The following is a 16,335-nucleotide window of genomic DNA, read 5'->3' as shown; positions in this document are numbered from 1 at the left end:
GCATCTGATGATCAATAAGATTATACTATATTTTGTAGTCTAGGTGTCTTTGATGTCAAAACTATGTACAGTGTTAATTTTGAGCTTCTTCGTTGCCAACTTTATTGTGGACCTCTTAAGACTAAGACGAACAAGATTCCAGTTTCTAGGAATCAAGATTTGTGACAGGTGCACTGTAGTTAAACTCAAAATTCACTTGACAAGAACTCTGAAACATCCTGTCTAGTCAGGTATGTTATATAAATTTATCTCAGGTAAAAACAGAGACACAGATAAAATGGTATAGTTTATTAACAAAATTATATGTACATATAAAAATGTAAGCATACATACAGGGATAACAGAATATAAACAGACTTTTACAGGAATGTAAATATCACAAAGTAAGGCACAAAGTTTAAATCTTCCTGATCAATTAATTGTGATGTTCAACACTGTTCATTCTTTCTTATCTTAAATAGGAGTACTATAATCAAATACAAAATACAGTCAAATCCTGATTTTCTGGGAGCGGAACAACTGCGTTGCAGATTAATCAGGGTAAAAAATTGATTTAAATTAAGTTTTAATACCAATCGGAAATATTAGATAAAGAACCGCCATGCAGCATTTAAAGTTAAAAGGTGAGATAATGTTTAAAATTATGCAGTGTAGTGAATAAAAAGGACAGTCGTAATAACACAGAGACAGACACTGTAGCCTGTGCAGCGGCCACTGTGCGTCTGCCTATTCACTAGCAAGTGTTTTGACTACGGCTATTTTTAGACTCCCCCTTTGTTTTCCCTGGAAACATCCTTCACTCCACCCATTATTCAACTTACATAGTCATGAAACTGTTGTTAAATGTCAATTAATGGTTAAATATTGACATAGACTTTCCGGCCTTCGAAAAGAAAGATGATGAAATTGAGAGACGGAAATTGTTGATAGTGAAAGTGATGGTGAAGGGTGTGAGGAGGGAGAAGAAGGTTCGCAGGCTGAGCCCAAGGTCTCCCACAGAGCAGCAATAAATCACATTTAGTATTTGGTAGATTATTTGGAGGGGCAGGAAGACAGTTTGCTTTGTAATAAACTTGTTTCGCGGAACTTACATTCACCTGTAATAAGGAAGAAGCCGCTGAAAAAACACAAAAAACAATGTTTGGTTTCTTTCAATGAATTAATAAGTGATCATAACTCATCAGTTAAATTGTAAATAGTTCATTAATTTTTATGGGTACTAAATTGTGTAACTTGTTTTTATTCTCAACTAAATAGACAATATAAATGGATTACAAATTATTAGGTACCTTATTAGGTAAGGTAACCAAAAACCATTTTATTTAGCATTTAGGTTATTAGTTTAACATTGTTAATGGTTCCCTTTGTTGTAATCATGTTTTTAGTTTAACCATGGAAGGCTTGTCGTTGATTACCACAGACAATCAAGAGTTGACTGTAGTTTTATTGTATAGTCATTGCTTTATCTATTCTGTACCTAAGACAATGACTGTAGAGAGCTTCATCTAATATAAAAAAGTGGTACAGATTTAAGGAACAAAATGGCAAATACGAAAACAATACATGTAATATTACTAAATCTGCTTGTTATACAAGCCCAGCATCCTTTGCCATGCTGTAGAAGGTTGAACTGTCACTCTTCAGAAGTTTTGCTGGTGAATCGAATTCTTTGATCATTCCCTTATCAAGGACAACGACTCTGGAAAAAACATAAGTAAACAAACTTTAGAAAAATCTATCCTCTAAACGCTATTACAATTACTCTGGAATAGGAGATATTTTTTTCCAAAGTATCAGGCTATTTTCAATCTTTCAGAGGGTTACTAAATCAATTTATAAAATACTCATTATAGGCTTACAAATAATAGTTTCTATACATCACGGTAAAACAATTGTTACAAATAATAAATCTGAAAAATAATTGTTTCATAAAAAAATATGAGGGTACAATTTTGTAAAACAGACATTTGTTATCTATTTCATAAATATCAAATAGAAAGTCCATACCATTAAGAGTAGTAGAAAAACTACAACACATGCATATTCTTATTTTTAAATTTAAAACTTTACATAATACACTGGTTAGTACAATTCTGTATAGGGACAGCAACAACTGTACGTCTCTATAAGGGTTTGAAGCAACTCTTATCAAATTTAAAAAAAACAACACTTTTTTACTCAATACAATATGTATTTTTTATTACTTATGATTCATGACTCTTAATCGTGATTTTTATATTTAAAATGTTTGTATAGAAAACTAAACTGCACAATAATGTGGTAATTTCATATAATATTTGTAAATTAAAATATTGTAAAACACATTTTAAATATTTATAAAAATATAAAAACCACCTAATAAAATATAAAGTACAAGAAACAATTATAGGCATAATATACAATAAATCACTTTTATTACTATACATACGCCACAAAATAAAAAATTTACTTTTAACTTAAATTCTTTTTAACATCATTTTTAAACAAGAAAAGAAAATGATTATCTGGTTTTTCTTGTTTACAAGGTATTAAAGATTGTTAGTATAATTTTCTTTTCTGGCATGTGAAATATAAATCATTGTGAACAGCAGCCTGCTGTTGATGGAGTCTAATTCCAAACTCAATTTAGAACCCATTACATACTTCTATTATTAAGTCAAGCCTTAAGGTGTACTAAGTCTTATATTTGGAGATTATACCACATGCACTAACTATCTGGCAGTGTGTGACAAAGTAAAAACTTTGGGAGTCATACTGGATTCAGGCCTCACTTTTAGTGACCACGTAACATATGCTACACAGCGTGCCTTGGGTAGACTGAGAGGTCTGTATGGATTTAGAAATATGCTTCTAGAGTCCGCAAAGCTGCAAATCATGCAGTCACTTATATTGTCAGTGTTTTACTACTGCTACCCTGCATACGGAAAAAGTATCTCAGGGGGGGATGCTTGTAGAATTCAAAAAGTGCAAAACTCGGCCGTTAGGTTCATTTTTTGCCTGAATCGGCAGGAACATGTATCTTCCTTTAGAGAGAAAGTCGGGATGGCCCCAATGGAAGACGTATGCAAGGTCCTGACAAACTGCATGACTCACAAAGATTATGTCTTGGAGAGCCTCTGTGGTCTTGGACACAAACTGTCATATTGGGAAGAGATCACTCAAAGGAGCACCCGCCAAGACAGAAAGCTTCATTTTCCTCAAGTGCGGCTTGAGGTCGGGAGGAAAAGTTTCACCTACTTTGGCCCGACCTTGTATAATGACCTCCCTGACGCCATAGTCTTATGTTGTTAGCATGTTTAAAAATAAAATGAAAATATTATACAACAGCAACAACTAAGATGTTAATAAAGGATTTGCATATTAAGTAGTGATTTTGTTATATTAGTTTGTAGGTTTTAGAACTTTTATATATTTTATTGATATAACTCATTTCTATATTTGACTTGCCTTAAAATATTTAATTTATAATGTTTTAACTGTTTTTGAAATCTTTGTTTTAGTTTGTGTGTTGTAATGTATGTTATTGTTATTTAGTTGATAAGTAGTTATAAAGTAGTCATGACGCAAATTATTCTGAAAAACAGTTATCTATGCTTAAGAAATAAAGGTATTTTTATTTATTTATTTAAATTCAACGTTAACTGTATTGTCATCTACTCCCACGGTATACCAGGTACTCACCTGTCAGAGTCCAAGATGGTGTTGAGTCTGTGAGCTATTGTGAGCACTGTACAGTTCTGGAACTCTTTGCGTATTGTTTGCTGTATCAAGTCATCAGTTTCTAAGTCGATGGCAGCGGTGGCCTCATCCAGGATCAATACCTGAGTCTTCCGCAGCAGTGCTCGAGCCAGGCATACCAACTGTCGTTGGCCAACACTAAAAAAATAAAAATCAATCTCAATTTAGGGCAAACTTAAAAATTACATTTCATATTAAAATATCCTTTAGAGCATTCAGAATAAAAACAGATTTCACATGTAGTTGTCATATGAAATATCACACTGAAGACTCATTATTAGTTTTGAAGGTTGATTTGTACAAATCTGATTGTATGATGTATCATCTTCTACGGCTTTTGCATGTTAATATATTTATGACACTTCAATTTTTTTTTTTAAAGTTTCAATAGCAATATAATACAAGTTCAAGTCTGTTTGAAATTGCTCACAAGTCTCAAACTACCGAAATAACATTTTGACCAGTCACCATCTTAATCCTTTGAGAACTGTGACATTGGTGACAATTCGTATTTCAATGGTATTTAACATTTTACTATGTTAATAATGTTCTAAAATATTGAAATATACCATAAAAATGCATCTTGGTGCTTGGTAATGTTTCATTCTATATTAAATTCTACGTTTGTTCTTATAACAAAACAATGTGTTGTATACACTGCTTATTTAAAATTGTATTGTCTCTTATTTACAATAGATACAAGTCAACATTTCTTTACATCCATAAGCAAGATACTGCAATGAAAAGAAAGCTTATGCTTTAAACCTTAAGGAATTACGCTGTCAAGAGATTGCTAAAAAGATTTATTCTTCTAAAAACAAAACAAAAATTGTATGGTCAGTAACAAATGGAAAAAGGAAACCCAAAAATCACTTATAGGAAGATTTACACCAATAAATGAAAGGATTTCATAGCCAAATAAAATTGTCAATTATCTTAATACTACCTTTGTCATTGCAGCCAACATTGCTATATCAGCTACTCCAAGACAAACACCAAATATATCTCCTGTGACCCTAAATAATGTTTCACATCTGATATTACATCCTACTATAATCAACAAAGTAAAAGATGTGATAGCCCATCTGACTGCAAAATAATCATGTGGAATTGACAAAGTTATCTTCTAGATTCCTTAAATATTGCAATGACGAGCTTGAAGAACCATTAATTTATTTGATAAACTTGTCATTCATGGAAGGAAAATTTCTATCCTATGTCAATTTTTGCTAAAGTAATACCCTTCTTGAAGCAAGGTAGCCCTTCTGACATAAACAACTACCGCCCAATATCGTAATACCGACAACATAAAACGTTTTAGAAAAAATTGCATTATAAACACTTGTTTACCATCTAACTGAGAATAGTCTACTAAATTATCGACAACATGTCTTCACAAAAGATAGATCTAAAATATCTTCAGTTACAAGTCTTCTGGAATGTATTACGACCAACTGGAGGAGGACAATACCAGCATATCAATTTTGCAAGACTTCAGTATAGCATTTGATTGCCTTGATCATAAAGAACTTCTCAACAAATTTATGGCTTTTGATATCCTGGAAATTTCTTTGAGTTGGTATCTGACAGACATACAGGAAGTAGTTGACTTAAAATACACAGACAAAGGCACAGAACATATAGTGAGATTTAGCCTGCTATCAATCTCAAGAGGCATTCCACAAGATTCATTTTTAGGCTCTGTATTGTTTATCCTCTTTACAAATGACTTTCCCAAGTACCTAGCAGAATATGCATCCAGTATTATGTATGCAGATGACACGGTTTTAATCCTTAGTGACAAATACCGGAATCATAGATTGCATCGAACACAGCTGCACAATACTGCCGTAAATGAAAACCGAATGTCAAATAGTCATGGGAGAACGTAAACATAATATGGGAGTTTTACCAAACATCAACACAGCAGAAGAAGGAAAGTATCTAGGAGTTACCATTGACACAGGCTTTACAAGGTATAGACATAATGACAATCTACATGGGCAGCTGAGCTCAGAATTATACCTTATACCCAGAATGAACACAATAAGTCAAGTAATGTTATTACTGAAACTATTGCATACTACACACTTTTTGAATCCCATTTTCATTAAAGTATTCTGGTATGGGGTGGATCCAGTACAGTAAATACACAAAGATTGTTGGTTTTACAAAAGAAATGCATCAGAGTTCTTGCAGGGCTTCAGTCGAGAGATAGTTGTAGAACAGCCTTTGTAGAGCTCTCTAATCCTACTGTGGTGTCAGTCTATGTCTATGAAGCAATACAGTAAGCATACAAAAAGAATTTGACCAGATTCATGAATACAACACCCACCGTGCTGCTAACTTTGCTCTGCCAGAACACCATACTGCCCGATTTGAAGAGAAACCTTCTTAGATGGGGACTAAGTTTGTCTATCCGCTGATATCAAGATATAAGGCAATTTCAAGACATCGCTTAAAGGTGGCTTTTAAAAAATTCACCCCTTTTATTTGATTGAAGAATTTCTTAATTGGAGAACTTGGAATTTAACCTAAACCTGTAAATTTTATGTAAGTTTTATTTTAAACTGATTACAATCGACATTATATATGCTGATTTAAAATTGTGTAATACATGTTTGACATATATTTGTAATTCTCAAAGAATTATACACATAAAGATTATTGCCTTTATATATTCTTACAAAGTACGAGCACAGAAAATTAAAATATATATATATATATATATATATATATATATATATACACATAAAAAGACTTCATTCAGACATATTTTATAAGAAAATGGAGAAAACTTTTTTGTGTATAAAGATTGTTAAATATCTAGTTGATATCATATACTTACATCATTTATGTATTATGCTTTCTAAACTATTTAACTTCATGATACAAGTATGAAAATTAATTTAGCAATTTTTCATAATGAGTTTTTTAAACCCTTGTATTTTGAAATCATATTTTATTTGTGATATAATTACTATATTATATTTAATTTTTATGTTAATTTTTATGATATAAAAATAAAGGTTGCATTTTATTGCCTTTCTTATCACATATTTGAAAAAAATCTTGGAAAATATTTACTACAGAATAAATTTGTTCAAACACGACTTTTTGCAAGAAAGTAAAATATGATTTTTTTACACATTTTAAATATTTTTTATTCTGGATTAAAATTAGATGGATAGTAATAACGTTCATTTTATTAACAAAATTATACAGAGTTTTATAAAAATAACATATTTTCATAACGTAACATAGTTCTTTTCCCAAATGTATTGTTGTATCTACATAAAGAAATATAGCCTGGCACTTTATGACTTTGGAGAATGACCCCAGCACTCAAAGGGATAAAATTTTGTATTGGTTATGATTGCCTAACAACCTTAATAGAGATACGAGGGCTGTTTTTTAAATAAACAACAATTATTTTTTTCAAAATACATTTATTTTCAGAATCTACATACTTTTTTTTATTTTTCTACATAGTTGCCTTGTTTGTTAAGGCACATAATATCTTAAAACTAAGTTTTGAAATCCCTCTTCAAAGAAATTTGCCGCCTGCTCTGACAACCAGGAGTTCACGGCCGTCTTGACTTGAAGAAGTCAAGAAGCGCTACAATGACGACGAAGGTCGCCATTGTAGCGCTTCCCGCCAAGGTGAATCGGATGATTCAAAACTTCCCAGCCAAAAGAGTCGATCATTTCCTGTGTCTGAGCAGCGGTGTGAGGTCTTGCATTGTCGTGGAGGAGCAGAATTCCCTTTGTCAGCATGCCACGTCTTTTGTTCTGAATGGCGCGTCGGAGACTGGCCGGGGTTGTGAAGTAGGCTTCTGAGTTAATCGTCATTCCTTGCGGCATAAAGTCCACTAGCAAAACACCGCGCCTGTCCCAGAACACAGTTGCCATAACTTTGCGCCGCGACAGCGTTTGCTTGGCTTTGACTTTGACTGGAGATGTTGTGTGCTGCCATTCCATGGACTGTTGCTTTGATTCCGGAGTGATATGGGATACCCATTTTTCATCTCCTGTGACAATTCGACTCAACATGTCGTCTTCTTCCTCGTCGTAGCGGGTCAAGAAAGTCAAAGAACTGCTTAATCTCTTTTTTTGTGATCCTCAGTGAGGAGTTTGGGTACCCATCTTGAGCACAATTTTTTAAAGTTTAGGTTTTCTGACACAATTTTGTACAGTACTGACCTGGACACTTGAGGAAATTCCATAGAGAGAGTGGTTATTTTGAACCGTCGGTCCTCATGAATTTTTGCGTCAACTGCAGTAACCAAATCTCCCGTGATCACAGATGGCCGGCCTGAGCGATCTTCATCGTGGACATTTTCGCGGCCATCTTTAAATTCTCGGACCCATTTCCGCACTTTACCATCACTCATTGCCTTGGCACCATACACCTCACAAAGCTGACGGTGAATGTCAGCAGCCGACATGTTTCTTGCAGTCAAAAATCGTATCACTGACCGAATCTCACACGTGGCGGGTGATTCGATAATCTTAAACATTTTAAAGATCCACAGTAATGCATACAGGTTAGCTACAGAGCTGCAACTGACATGAAGTTGTTCGCTAGGAATGCCGGGAGGCGGGGCGCACCCTTGTTACGGCAGGAACGCGAACTACAACCGTGTACGGGAGAACGGCCCTTACTTAAAAAACAGCCCTCGTATGTAAAAGTATTGGAGACAGTTGGAATTTCAGCAATTACTGTCATTTGTTTTTCTACTATGTGGTTGTACCCAAGATGCAAAAAGGTGCACTACTACTGTATATATAACTTCTCATTCCCAGAGCTACCAAAGATGGACTCCAAATTGTCCAAAGAGGATTTTGAGACTAATGCGGTTAAAATGAGGATAAATCTCTTATAACATATAAATTTAATTGTTCTTTAAGTGACCCAATCAAAGTCTTATAGTAAAATGATATAAAATATTTAAATTGTATACCAATGCATCAATGCATGGAAAGGAAAGAGAGCTAAACGTACCTGAGGTTGTCTCCACCTTCAGAGATGGTGTGGCTGAGACCTGCAGGGAGACTCTTAGCAAAATCTTTAAGGTGTGCCAGTTGTAGGGCACCCCACACTTCTGTGTCACTGTACACTTCAAATGGGTCCAGGTTCATCCTCAGAGTTCCGGAAAACAGGACTGGATCCTGATATCAGGCACCAGAATTTGTTATAAACTACCAGTAATATATATATATATATATATATATATATATATATATATATATTATATTATATATATAAGTATATATATAATCACATTAATATATACACATTAATATCCGGTTAACCAAACATTACTTAAATAACTCAGCAAACTTATAAAAGTACAAGAGCACAAAACAATGATTGAAGAAACTGCACAGTGATACCATCCACAAGAGGTAAAACCGATAATGGTCTTGTTAAAAAAAATTAAATTACTGCAAAATTTCAATATACTTATGATAATTATTGCAAGATTTTTACCCAATTTAATCAATTAGCTTAAAAAACAAACATTCTACTTACAGGAAAGAGAAAAATAGAGATGAATATGAAATTAAGAAGGTATTTCGGTACCTATTGTCAGAAAGGCGCAGATACCTTCTAATAAAACACAGCATATTAGAATATTAATGTTAGCATATGGGGGATATTAATGTTAGCATATGGGGGATATTAATGTTAAAAACCGGAGCAGAGATCATTGTGGATAAGTGGATCAGAATGCAGTTCAGCGACCGTGCAAAGGACCCACTGACCATTACTAAACATATGACAGAATTATCACAAACATTATTGGCTGTGATAAAAATTTAGAGAGCACTTTGCTTCTTTCTATCAGTCTTTAGATGACGTACAATTATATTATAAGGAATATTAAAAGGATAACCAAATTTACTTTAATTTTAGACCGATTTAGGTTCTTGGTATCATACAAGGGCTAAAGAGTAGATTATATTTTTCATATAAACAAAACACAAACTAAGAAAAAAATTTGTATTGCATACATTTAAAAAAAACACTAAAGTACTATTTTTCAATATAGTCACCATACAAATTTAGGCACTCATCATAGCAGTAAACTAGTTTTGAAATGCCAGTGTTATAAAACTCTGCCGCCTGAGACGTCAACCAGGTAGTCACACCCTACCTCCTGCTGGGAGAGTGTGTGCCCCCAACTCCATAGACTATTTTGATTTTGCAATTCAGTAATCACAACGTTCCCATAAACTTCATAGAGTTGGCGATAAATCTCAATTGGCCTATTATATTAAATCCAAGAAAAAGTGTATTACCGACTGCAGTTCACAACTCACAGAATTTTCAAAGGCGTCACACATTTTAAACTGTTATTATTATAATAACAAGGAGCTACAGTAATCTCTCACTAGCATGGCTTGATACCCACTGAACGGAGAAACGCACTGACATCAAAATGGCCGTGGTAGTCATGCCCCCTAGCAGCTACAGAGCCAAACGTAATCTTTGTTCTAAATAGCCCTTGCATAAAAGATATTGAAGAAGATTTTATGTATTCCTTTTTTAAATGGAAGACTGCCACCCTGTCTTTCCATGGTTCTATGAGTGGTTGTGTGGTTTAACTGCCACAAATTTGCAGTCCTAAAGTCGAGAAATTAATAAGGTTGATACTCTCTATTTTGATCTTCATAAGACGTCTGACAAGTAGCCTCATCACTTCTTTTTGAGAAATTTTTTTATTCTTGGAATCACCTATTATTTTTTAGAAAGACATTTAGAGTACGGTACGATTTGGCGTTGTTTATTTCTTTGGTTTTCTCTCAAGAGTGAGCTCCAGTTTAATAAACTGTGCCAACTATAAAAATCTCACCTGAGGAATGATGGTAAGCTTGGACCTGAGATCCCCCAGTCCAATCTTGGAGATGTCCAGACCATCAATGTAAATATGTCCTCCAGCAGCCTCCAGTATACGGAACAGACACAGGGTGAGAGAGGACTTGCCTGCTCCAGTACGACCAACTATGCCGATCTGTAAAAAAATATTCCCATTCTATAAGAAAAAATAAAAATACAATTAACTTTTGCCAAAGTAAAAATCATATCTAAAGTACGTTAACCTTACATTTGCTTAAACAATATAATATTAAATCAATGATTAAATAATTATTATAGGAAAAAGTGTCCCAAAGTTAGAAGTAATAATGCATTTGAGACTCTCAGCTATTTTGAACAGCGTTGTTAGTTTATTTTGTATCTTTATATGTATTCGTCTTAATATTCTAAACTTAAATGCTTCACCATTAAGTATTCTAAAAATATGTTTTCACTTTTTAGTAGAAATAAATGACAGTTACCTTTTCTCCACCATTGACGGTGAAGTCTATTCCTCTAAGAACCAAGTCCAGACCCTCTCGATACCTGACTCTGTAGTCCTCAAACTGCACCATCCCCTTGTCCGGCCATTGTGGCTGAGGCCTTGGCTCGACTCGCCATGCTGCCTCCTACACAACGTCACAGTTACAATCAAAAACATCATTTGAGTCATTAAACAATATGGACCATATTAATCACAGTTACATACTTCTGAAAAATACAATCACTATATAATAAATTTATAAGTAATAATGGACATTATGCTTTGGTTTTTAGTTGCAATTGTTGTATAAAACATTATCATACAATGTTTTATATCTAATTTTGTTTTAAATGTGAAACTATAAATAAAGTACAGCTCTTAAAATCTATAATAAATTACCTCCAAATCTAAAGAAGGAGAATTCCATAAATGCATTTAAAACTTCCCTAAAATGCTACCTCATTAACTCGGCATACTATTCAGTTGATGAATTCTTAAATGAATAACAGTTGTTTACTAGTTCCTATTGTTGAATTTTTAGACCAAGTTTACTAAGCTTTGCACATATGTAACTGTTTCTTGATTAGTTTAGTTTAGCTTATTAGTTTATTTTTAACATTGACAATTCATATGTTTATCTTTAGCTATGCTGAAAATTATAAACTATGTGAAGCTATAATAAAGAAATAACTAAAAATATAATTCAATATGTCTAAAGCTACAATAAAACCACTTTTACGTATTCTAAAATTGTATTACTGACAAATGGCATGAATTTTTTATGCCATATGTGATTATGCTTAAGTTGCAGATGCTTTTAAAGTTCTCCATTTCTTTATTTTTCAATATTTCTTTACCAACATGTATACCAAAATATTGCAAATCATTGCTGTGTACTAATGTTTTATTTTTACTTAGTTGAAATTTTTGGTAACCATTTTGGATCTACTGTGTTGAAAAAACATTTAAAATATTTAAATGTAATATTGCATATATGAAAAATTACATGACAGTTTACTTAATTAACTGCTCAAATGCTTAGTTCTTACAAACCAAGGATCACAGTGTTTTAAAATGCAATTGATGTGAATAACTTCTTATCACATACACTAAACAGTGACTACTTATTACTAATTTCTTCATATCATTTAAATGTATATTGTATTTTAAAGTTTATGATTCAAAATAAACATTAACATGAGCATTTCCATTGAATAAAAGTGCAAATAAATATAAAACATAATGGGACATCATTGGGAAAGCTTTTACCAAACCAAAACATGAACGTAATGATTCTATTATCCCATCTTTGGAAGGAGAAAGCAGAGAAACATTTTCAGGAACTGGATAACATTTGTGTGATTGAATTTTGCTCTACATGATCCAGAGTCTACCTAAAACTGCCCCATATTCAGTATCCAACACTACTTTCATAAACCACTCTTTTCCTGTCTCAACTGTTTTACCACAAAATAAAATCTAAAAAAAATAATAAATTATTATAATTAATTTGTACTGTATCAAATCAAATTGCAATAATATGACTCTGTAACTTTTGTATAATAAATTGTGATTAAAGAGTTTATAGATTGATTGATTATCCTACCTGTAACTTAGCTGCTTATTACTAGCGGGACATACACTGTCACGGCTGACCTTAAAGGGTTAAAAAATCTCTTTTGAACCTGTGTTATCAGCTTAACAAGAATCTTATTACACTTAACTTCAAGATAATACTTAAAAGAACAATTTCTGCACATGTTTAAAAGCAATATATATTTTAACCATTATCAAATACCAATAATAGTTTACCTGAGGAACATCAGCATACTCCTGGATTCTCTCCACTGACACAATGTTGGTCTCTATTTCTGATGACATTCTGACAGCATAGTTCAACATACTGGTAATCTGCATTACAACATTACAATTAATATTATGCTGAAATTTGGTAATAAATTTACTTGACTCCATATGCTTATATCTTATTATGCTCTCTCTTTGATGTGCAATTTATAGAAATAATATTATTGGACCAATATTTTGTTAATAACTGCAACATCTAGTCATGAATCATTCATTCATTTGTCGCTTCACTCAAAGAAAGATGATGAGAGAATGTGTTGGCTGCATAAAGATTGTGTCTTGTCACACGTGAGTTGCAAAAATGCAAATGCAAATGCTTCGGGATATTTTGTAGACAGAATAATTCCAAGGATACTTTGGCTTCCATGTTTGCCAGACCTGTCCCCATGTGATTATTTTGTATGAGAATAATTGAAGGAAAATGTTTACGAAAATAATCTCTGAAACCTGCAAGTCTTGCAGAACAAAATAAAAAGACTTTTGAAGAAATCTCTTTCACAGTGCTCAGACAATTGTCTACAAGTTTGTGCAAATGACTAAAGTTCTGCATATTATAGATGGATAGTGGACATTTTGAGCATCCTCTTAGATAATAAAGTTTGTATTAAGACTTATAGAATCAGTTAACAGAAGCTTTAATTTATTTAATTGAAAAATATTGCATTTAATAAATAATTTGAAGAGGAGAGAGAACATCATGTGACTGAGTCTTCACAGTCAGTGCATACAACAGCCGATGCAACCATGGCTACAAACATATTCAGTTAACTACAACATTAGATAATGCATTGCGATGTTAACACGTTTAATTTTTCAGTTCAGAAAATATGTATGATGGACATAACAATTTTTAATTATCTGAAACAAAGTTCAAATTTACTATCCTACTTTAATATGATTTATGATAAAAATTAAATTTCAAAAGGGACAGGTAGAAAAGTACGAATTATCCAATATTTTGAATTGAAAAGTTTGATTTACCCATGATCAAATGTGTATTATAAAATAGTGGCAAAAATGTTATTGCTTGCATCAATCTTGTACACGGTTACCTAAATACATACAGTGTTAATTTTTTAAGAAATGGCAGCTACTCTAGAAACATTTATTAGTACACTACCCACACACTTATGAGCATTGAACTCTAAAGATGGGACTGTGCCACAGTTTTCCACCTTTAGATCCTCCTTGTTCTTCTTTACAATGAAGAATTTATATTTACACAATCATGTATTTATAGGTGTCCCTTTTACATGCACAAGATCACGGAATTCATTTCAATAATATAGGGCTCCAAACTTTTGAATGAAACATCCAAATCAAATATGTTCTGTTCACCGAGAACATGAAGATGAGAAAACCTCTCATTGCACTTAGTTCTAAAAAGACCTCCTCCATTTGACTGCCACAAATAAAAATTTACACAAACGATGTTCAACAATAAAAAACAAATACAACACAGTTGTAAGTTACATAAAAGACCCAATGAACAAATATTTGTACAGTTATCTGTATCTACTTGATGGTACTTGATCTATAAAAAAGTGTATCTTTCTGAACATGAACATGTTACACATGCCAGCTGCTCAAAACATCAAGACATTTAAAAATATGAACTCTCAACCTTAAAAATGACAGTGATACTGTCTCAACTACAGCATATCGTGCATAAAGAGAGTTTAAACAAGTCTACTTAAAAACCACTAATTTACACTGGAGAAGTTGGAATGTTTCTAAAATCATCAGAAACACTCACCTTAAGGCAGTCTGCATACTGATCATGTATATGGAAGGTTTGAACAAGGTTCTTTACAATGCTAGTGAAGGTGAAGTACCTTAGATAGATAGTATTATCTCCCACTGAAGGAGTGAACAAAATTGCTAAAATTTTCATTGCACGTCACACTTTTCTCCTGACTCAATATCTACTGTCATCTGGGTTCACCAACTTGATATGAACAGTACAGACAGGCCTTTTCACAAAACTGTACTCTCCTGCTGTTCTATCTCTCCAGTGGTTTCACAAAACTCTCACATACTGAGCTGCAGTGCAAGGTGTTCTCTCCCATTCACACCACAACAACAATAGAGTTTTGTTACCATTTGTTATTTGATTGTGGATTAACTAAAATTTATCGATAATTTTCTTTTAATAAATGAAATTACTGCAGTAATATTTTGAAAAGTTAATAAATAAGTTGACAAAAGAGCCCTGTTGGGCTAACTGTAAAAATAGCAGCATTCCTACCTGTAAAGCATAACTTATGGACAATCCCACAATACCAGCATCCAGGGAATCTCGCCCTAATACTGAGAAAAGAGCTGCAAAGAAAATCAGTAGATTTCCCACAGTTTCCAACCGAATACCCAGCCATCTGTAACATTTACAACTTTTAAGGTGAATTTACCCTTAAAAAACTTCATACAGAAGTGAAAAATTTGTAATTTTGTTATTACTTCTTTTAAATAAGTGATAACCCTAAAACGTTTTCTGAATAAGTGAATACCAAATACTCTATGGAAAAGAGACAAATTTTATTTCATCTCTACATTTTAGTAAACGCCTATGTGCATGTGTTCACTCTCTAAATGAAACTCATGTACATAAACATAAAAAGAAATTAACAAAAAATTTAGGAAGGCCATTCCAAGAAAACTGCCAAGAGAAGGTTTGAAGATAATGAAGATTATATTTTATTTAATAGGCTTACGCCGCCTGTGTCATAAGTAACATAAAAGCTTTCCGATTCACACAGCGTAGAAACATTGCTTACACAATTAAATTCTTACAACACTTCAACCTCACTGTGGGAAGTAATTTTCAGTCAATAGATGTTAAACTGAAACTGACAACAAAAAGCATTAATTTGTATGTTAAGGTGAACTGAAACATACATAGCTTTATCATGATTGACTCTCCATAACTAACTAACAATGCAGTGTGAACCAGAAACTTAAATATGAGATTAAAAACGCTCCAGTTATGGCCACGACATTTGTAAAAGTATTTATTTGAAAGCTCTACCATGTAATAGGTATGAGATACATGACAATTCTTAACAAATCAGAATTTTTCATTCCAATACCTTTTTAGCGATATTTATGAACAGATTTGAATGAAATTTTGTACTTATTATTTACCCATATTACAAAATAATAGTATACAGTAAAATAATTCAATTTAAACCTATTCATGTGGAGTAATTTTTAATTAAGAAAATAAAACGGTCAAAATAATTGTCTTAATACTTTGTTAAATGTTTTTGTATTGAGAAAACCATGATATTATAAATTAACTTGTAAAGATCAAGGTGTTAAGTAAATTAACTTTCATGCTGGAAAGTAAATTCTTACAAAAATACAGTAATGTGTACCTAAAAACAGT

General features: G+C 32.7%; 1 protein-coding gene across 2 annotated transcripts in view; it reads right to left on the bottom strand.

The window, feature by feature from the left end:
* Window positions 1-273: 273 nt before the first annotated feature.
* Window positions 274-16,335, bottom strand: part of LOC124357012 (ATP-binding cassette sub-family C member 3-like) — a 69,545-nt gene continuing 53,483 nt past the window's right edge. For both annotated transcript variants that reach the window (XM_046808383.1, XM_046808384.1), the window contains exons 25-31: window positions 15,199-15,325; window positions 12,897-12,995; window positions 11,083-11,229; window positions 10,599-10,757; window positions 8,744-8,910; window positions 3,682-3,876; window positions 274-1,699 (exon numbers count right to left, since the gene is read on the bottom strand). In XM_046808383.1, the coding sequence (XP_046664339.1) occupies window positions 1,588-1,699; window positions 3,682-3,876; window positions 8,744-8,910; window positions 10,599-10,757; window positions 11,083-11,229; window positions 12,897-12,995; window positions 15,199-15,325 (1,006 nt within the window). In that variant the 3' untranslated portion in view covers window positions 274-1,587. The remainder of the gene's footprint in view (window positions 1,700-3,681; window positions 3,877-8,743; window positions 8,911-10,598; window positions 10,758-11,082; window positions 11,230-12,896; window positions 12,996-15,198; window positions 15,326-16,335) is intronic.

This window comes from Homalodisca vitripennis, chromosome 3 (assembly GCF_021130785.1).
Source record: "Homalodisca vitripennis isolate AUS2020 chromosome 3, UT_GWSS_2.1, whole genome shotgun sequence".
NCBI classification, from domain to species: domain Eukaryota; kingdom Metazoa; phylum Arthropoda; class Insecta; order Hemiptera; family Cicadellidae; genus Homalodisca; species Homalodisca vitripennis.
Note: the sequence above shows the minus strand (reverse complement) of the source record. Positions and strands in the feature narration are given on the sequence as shown.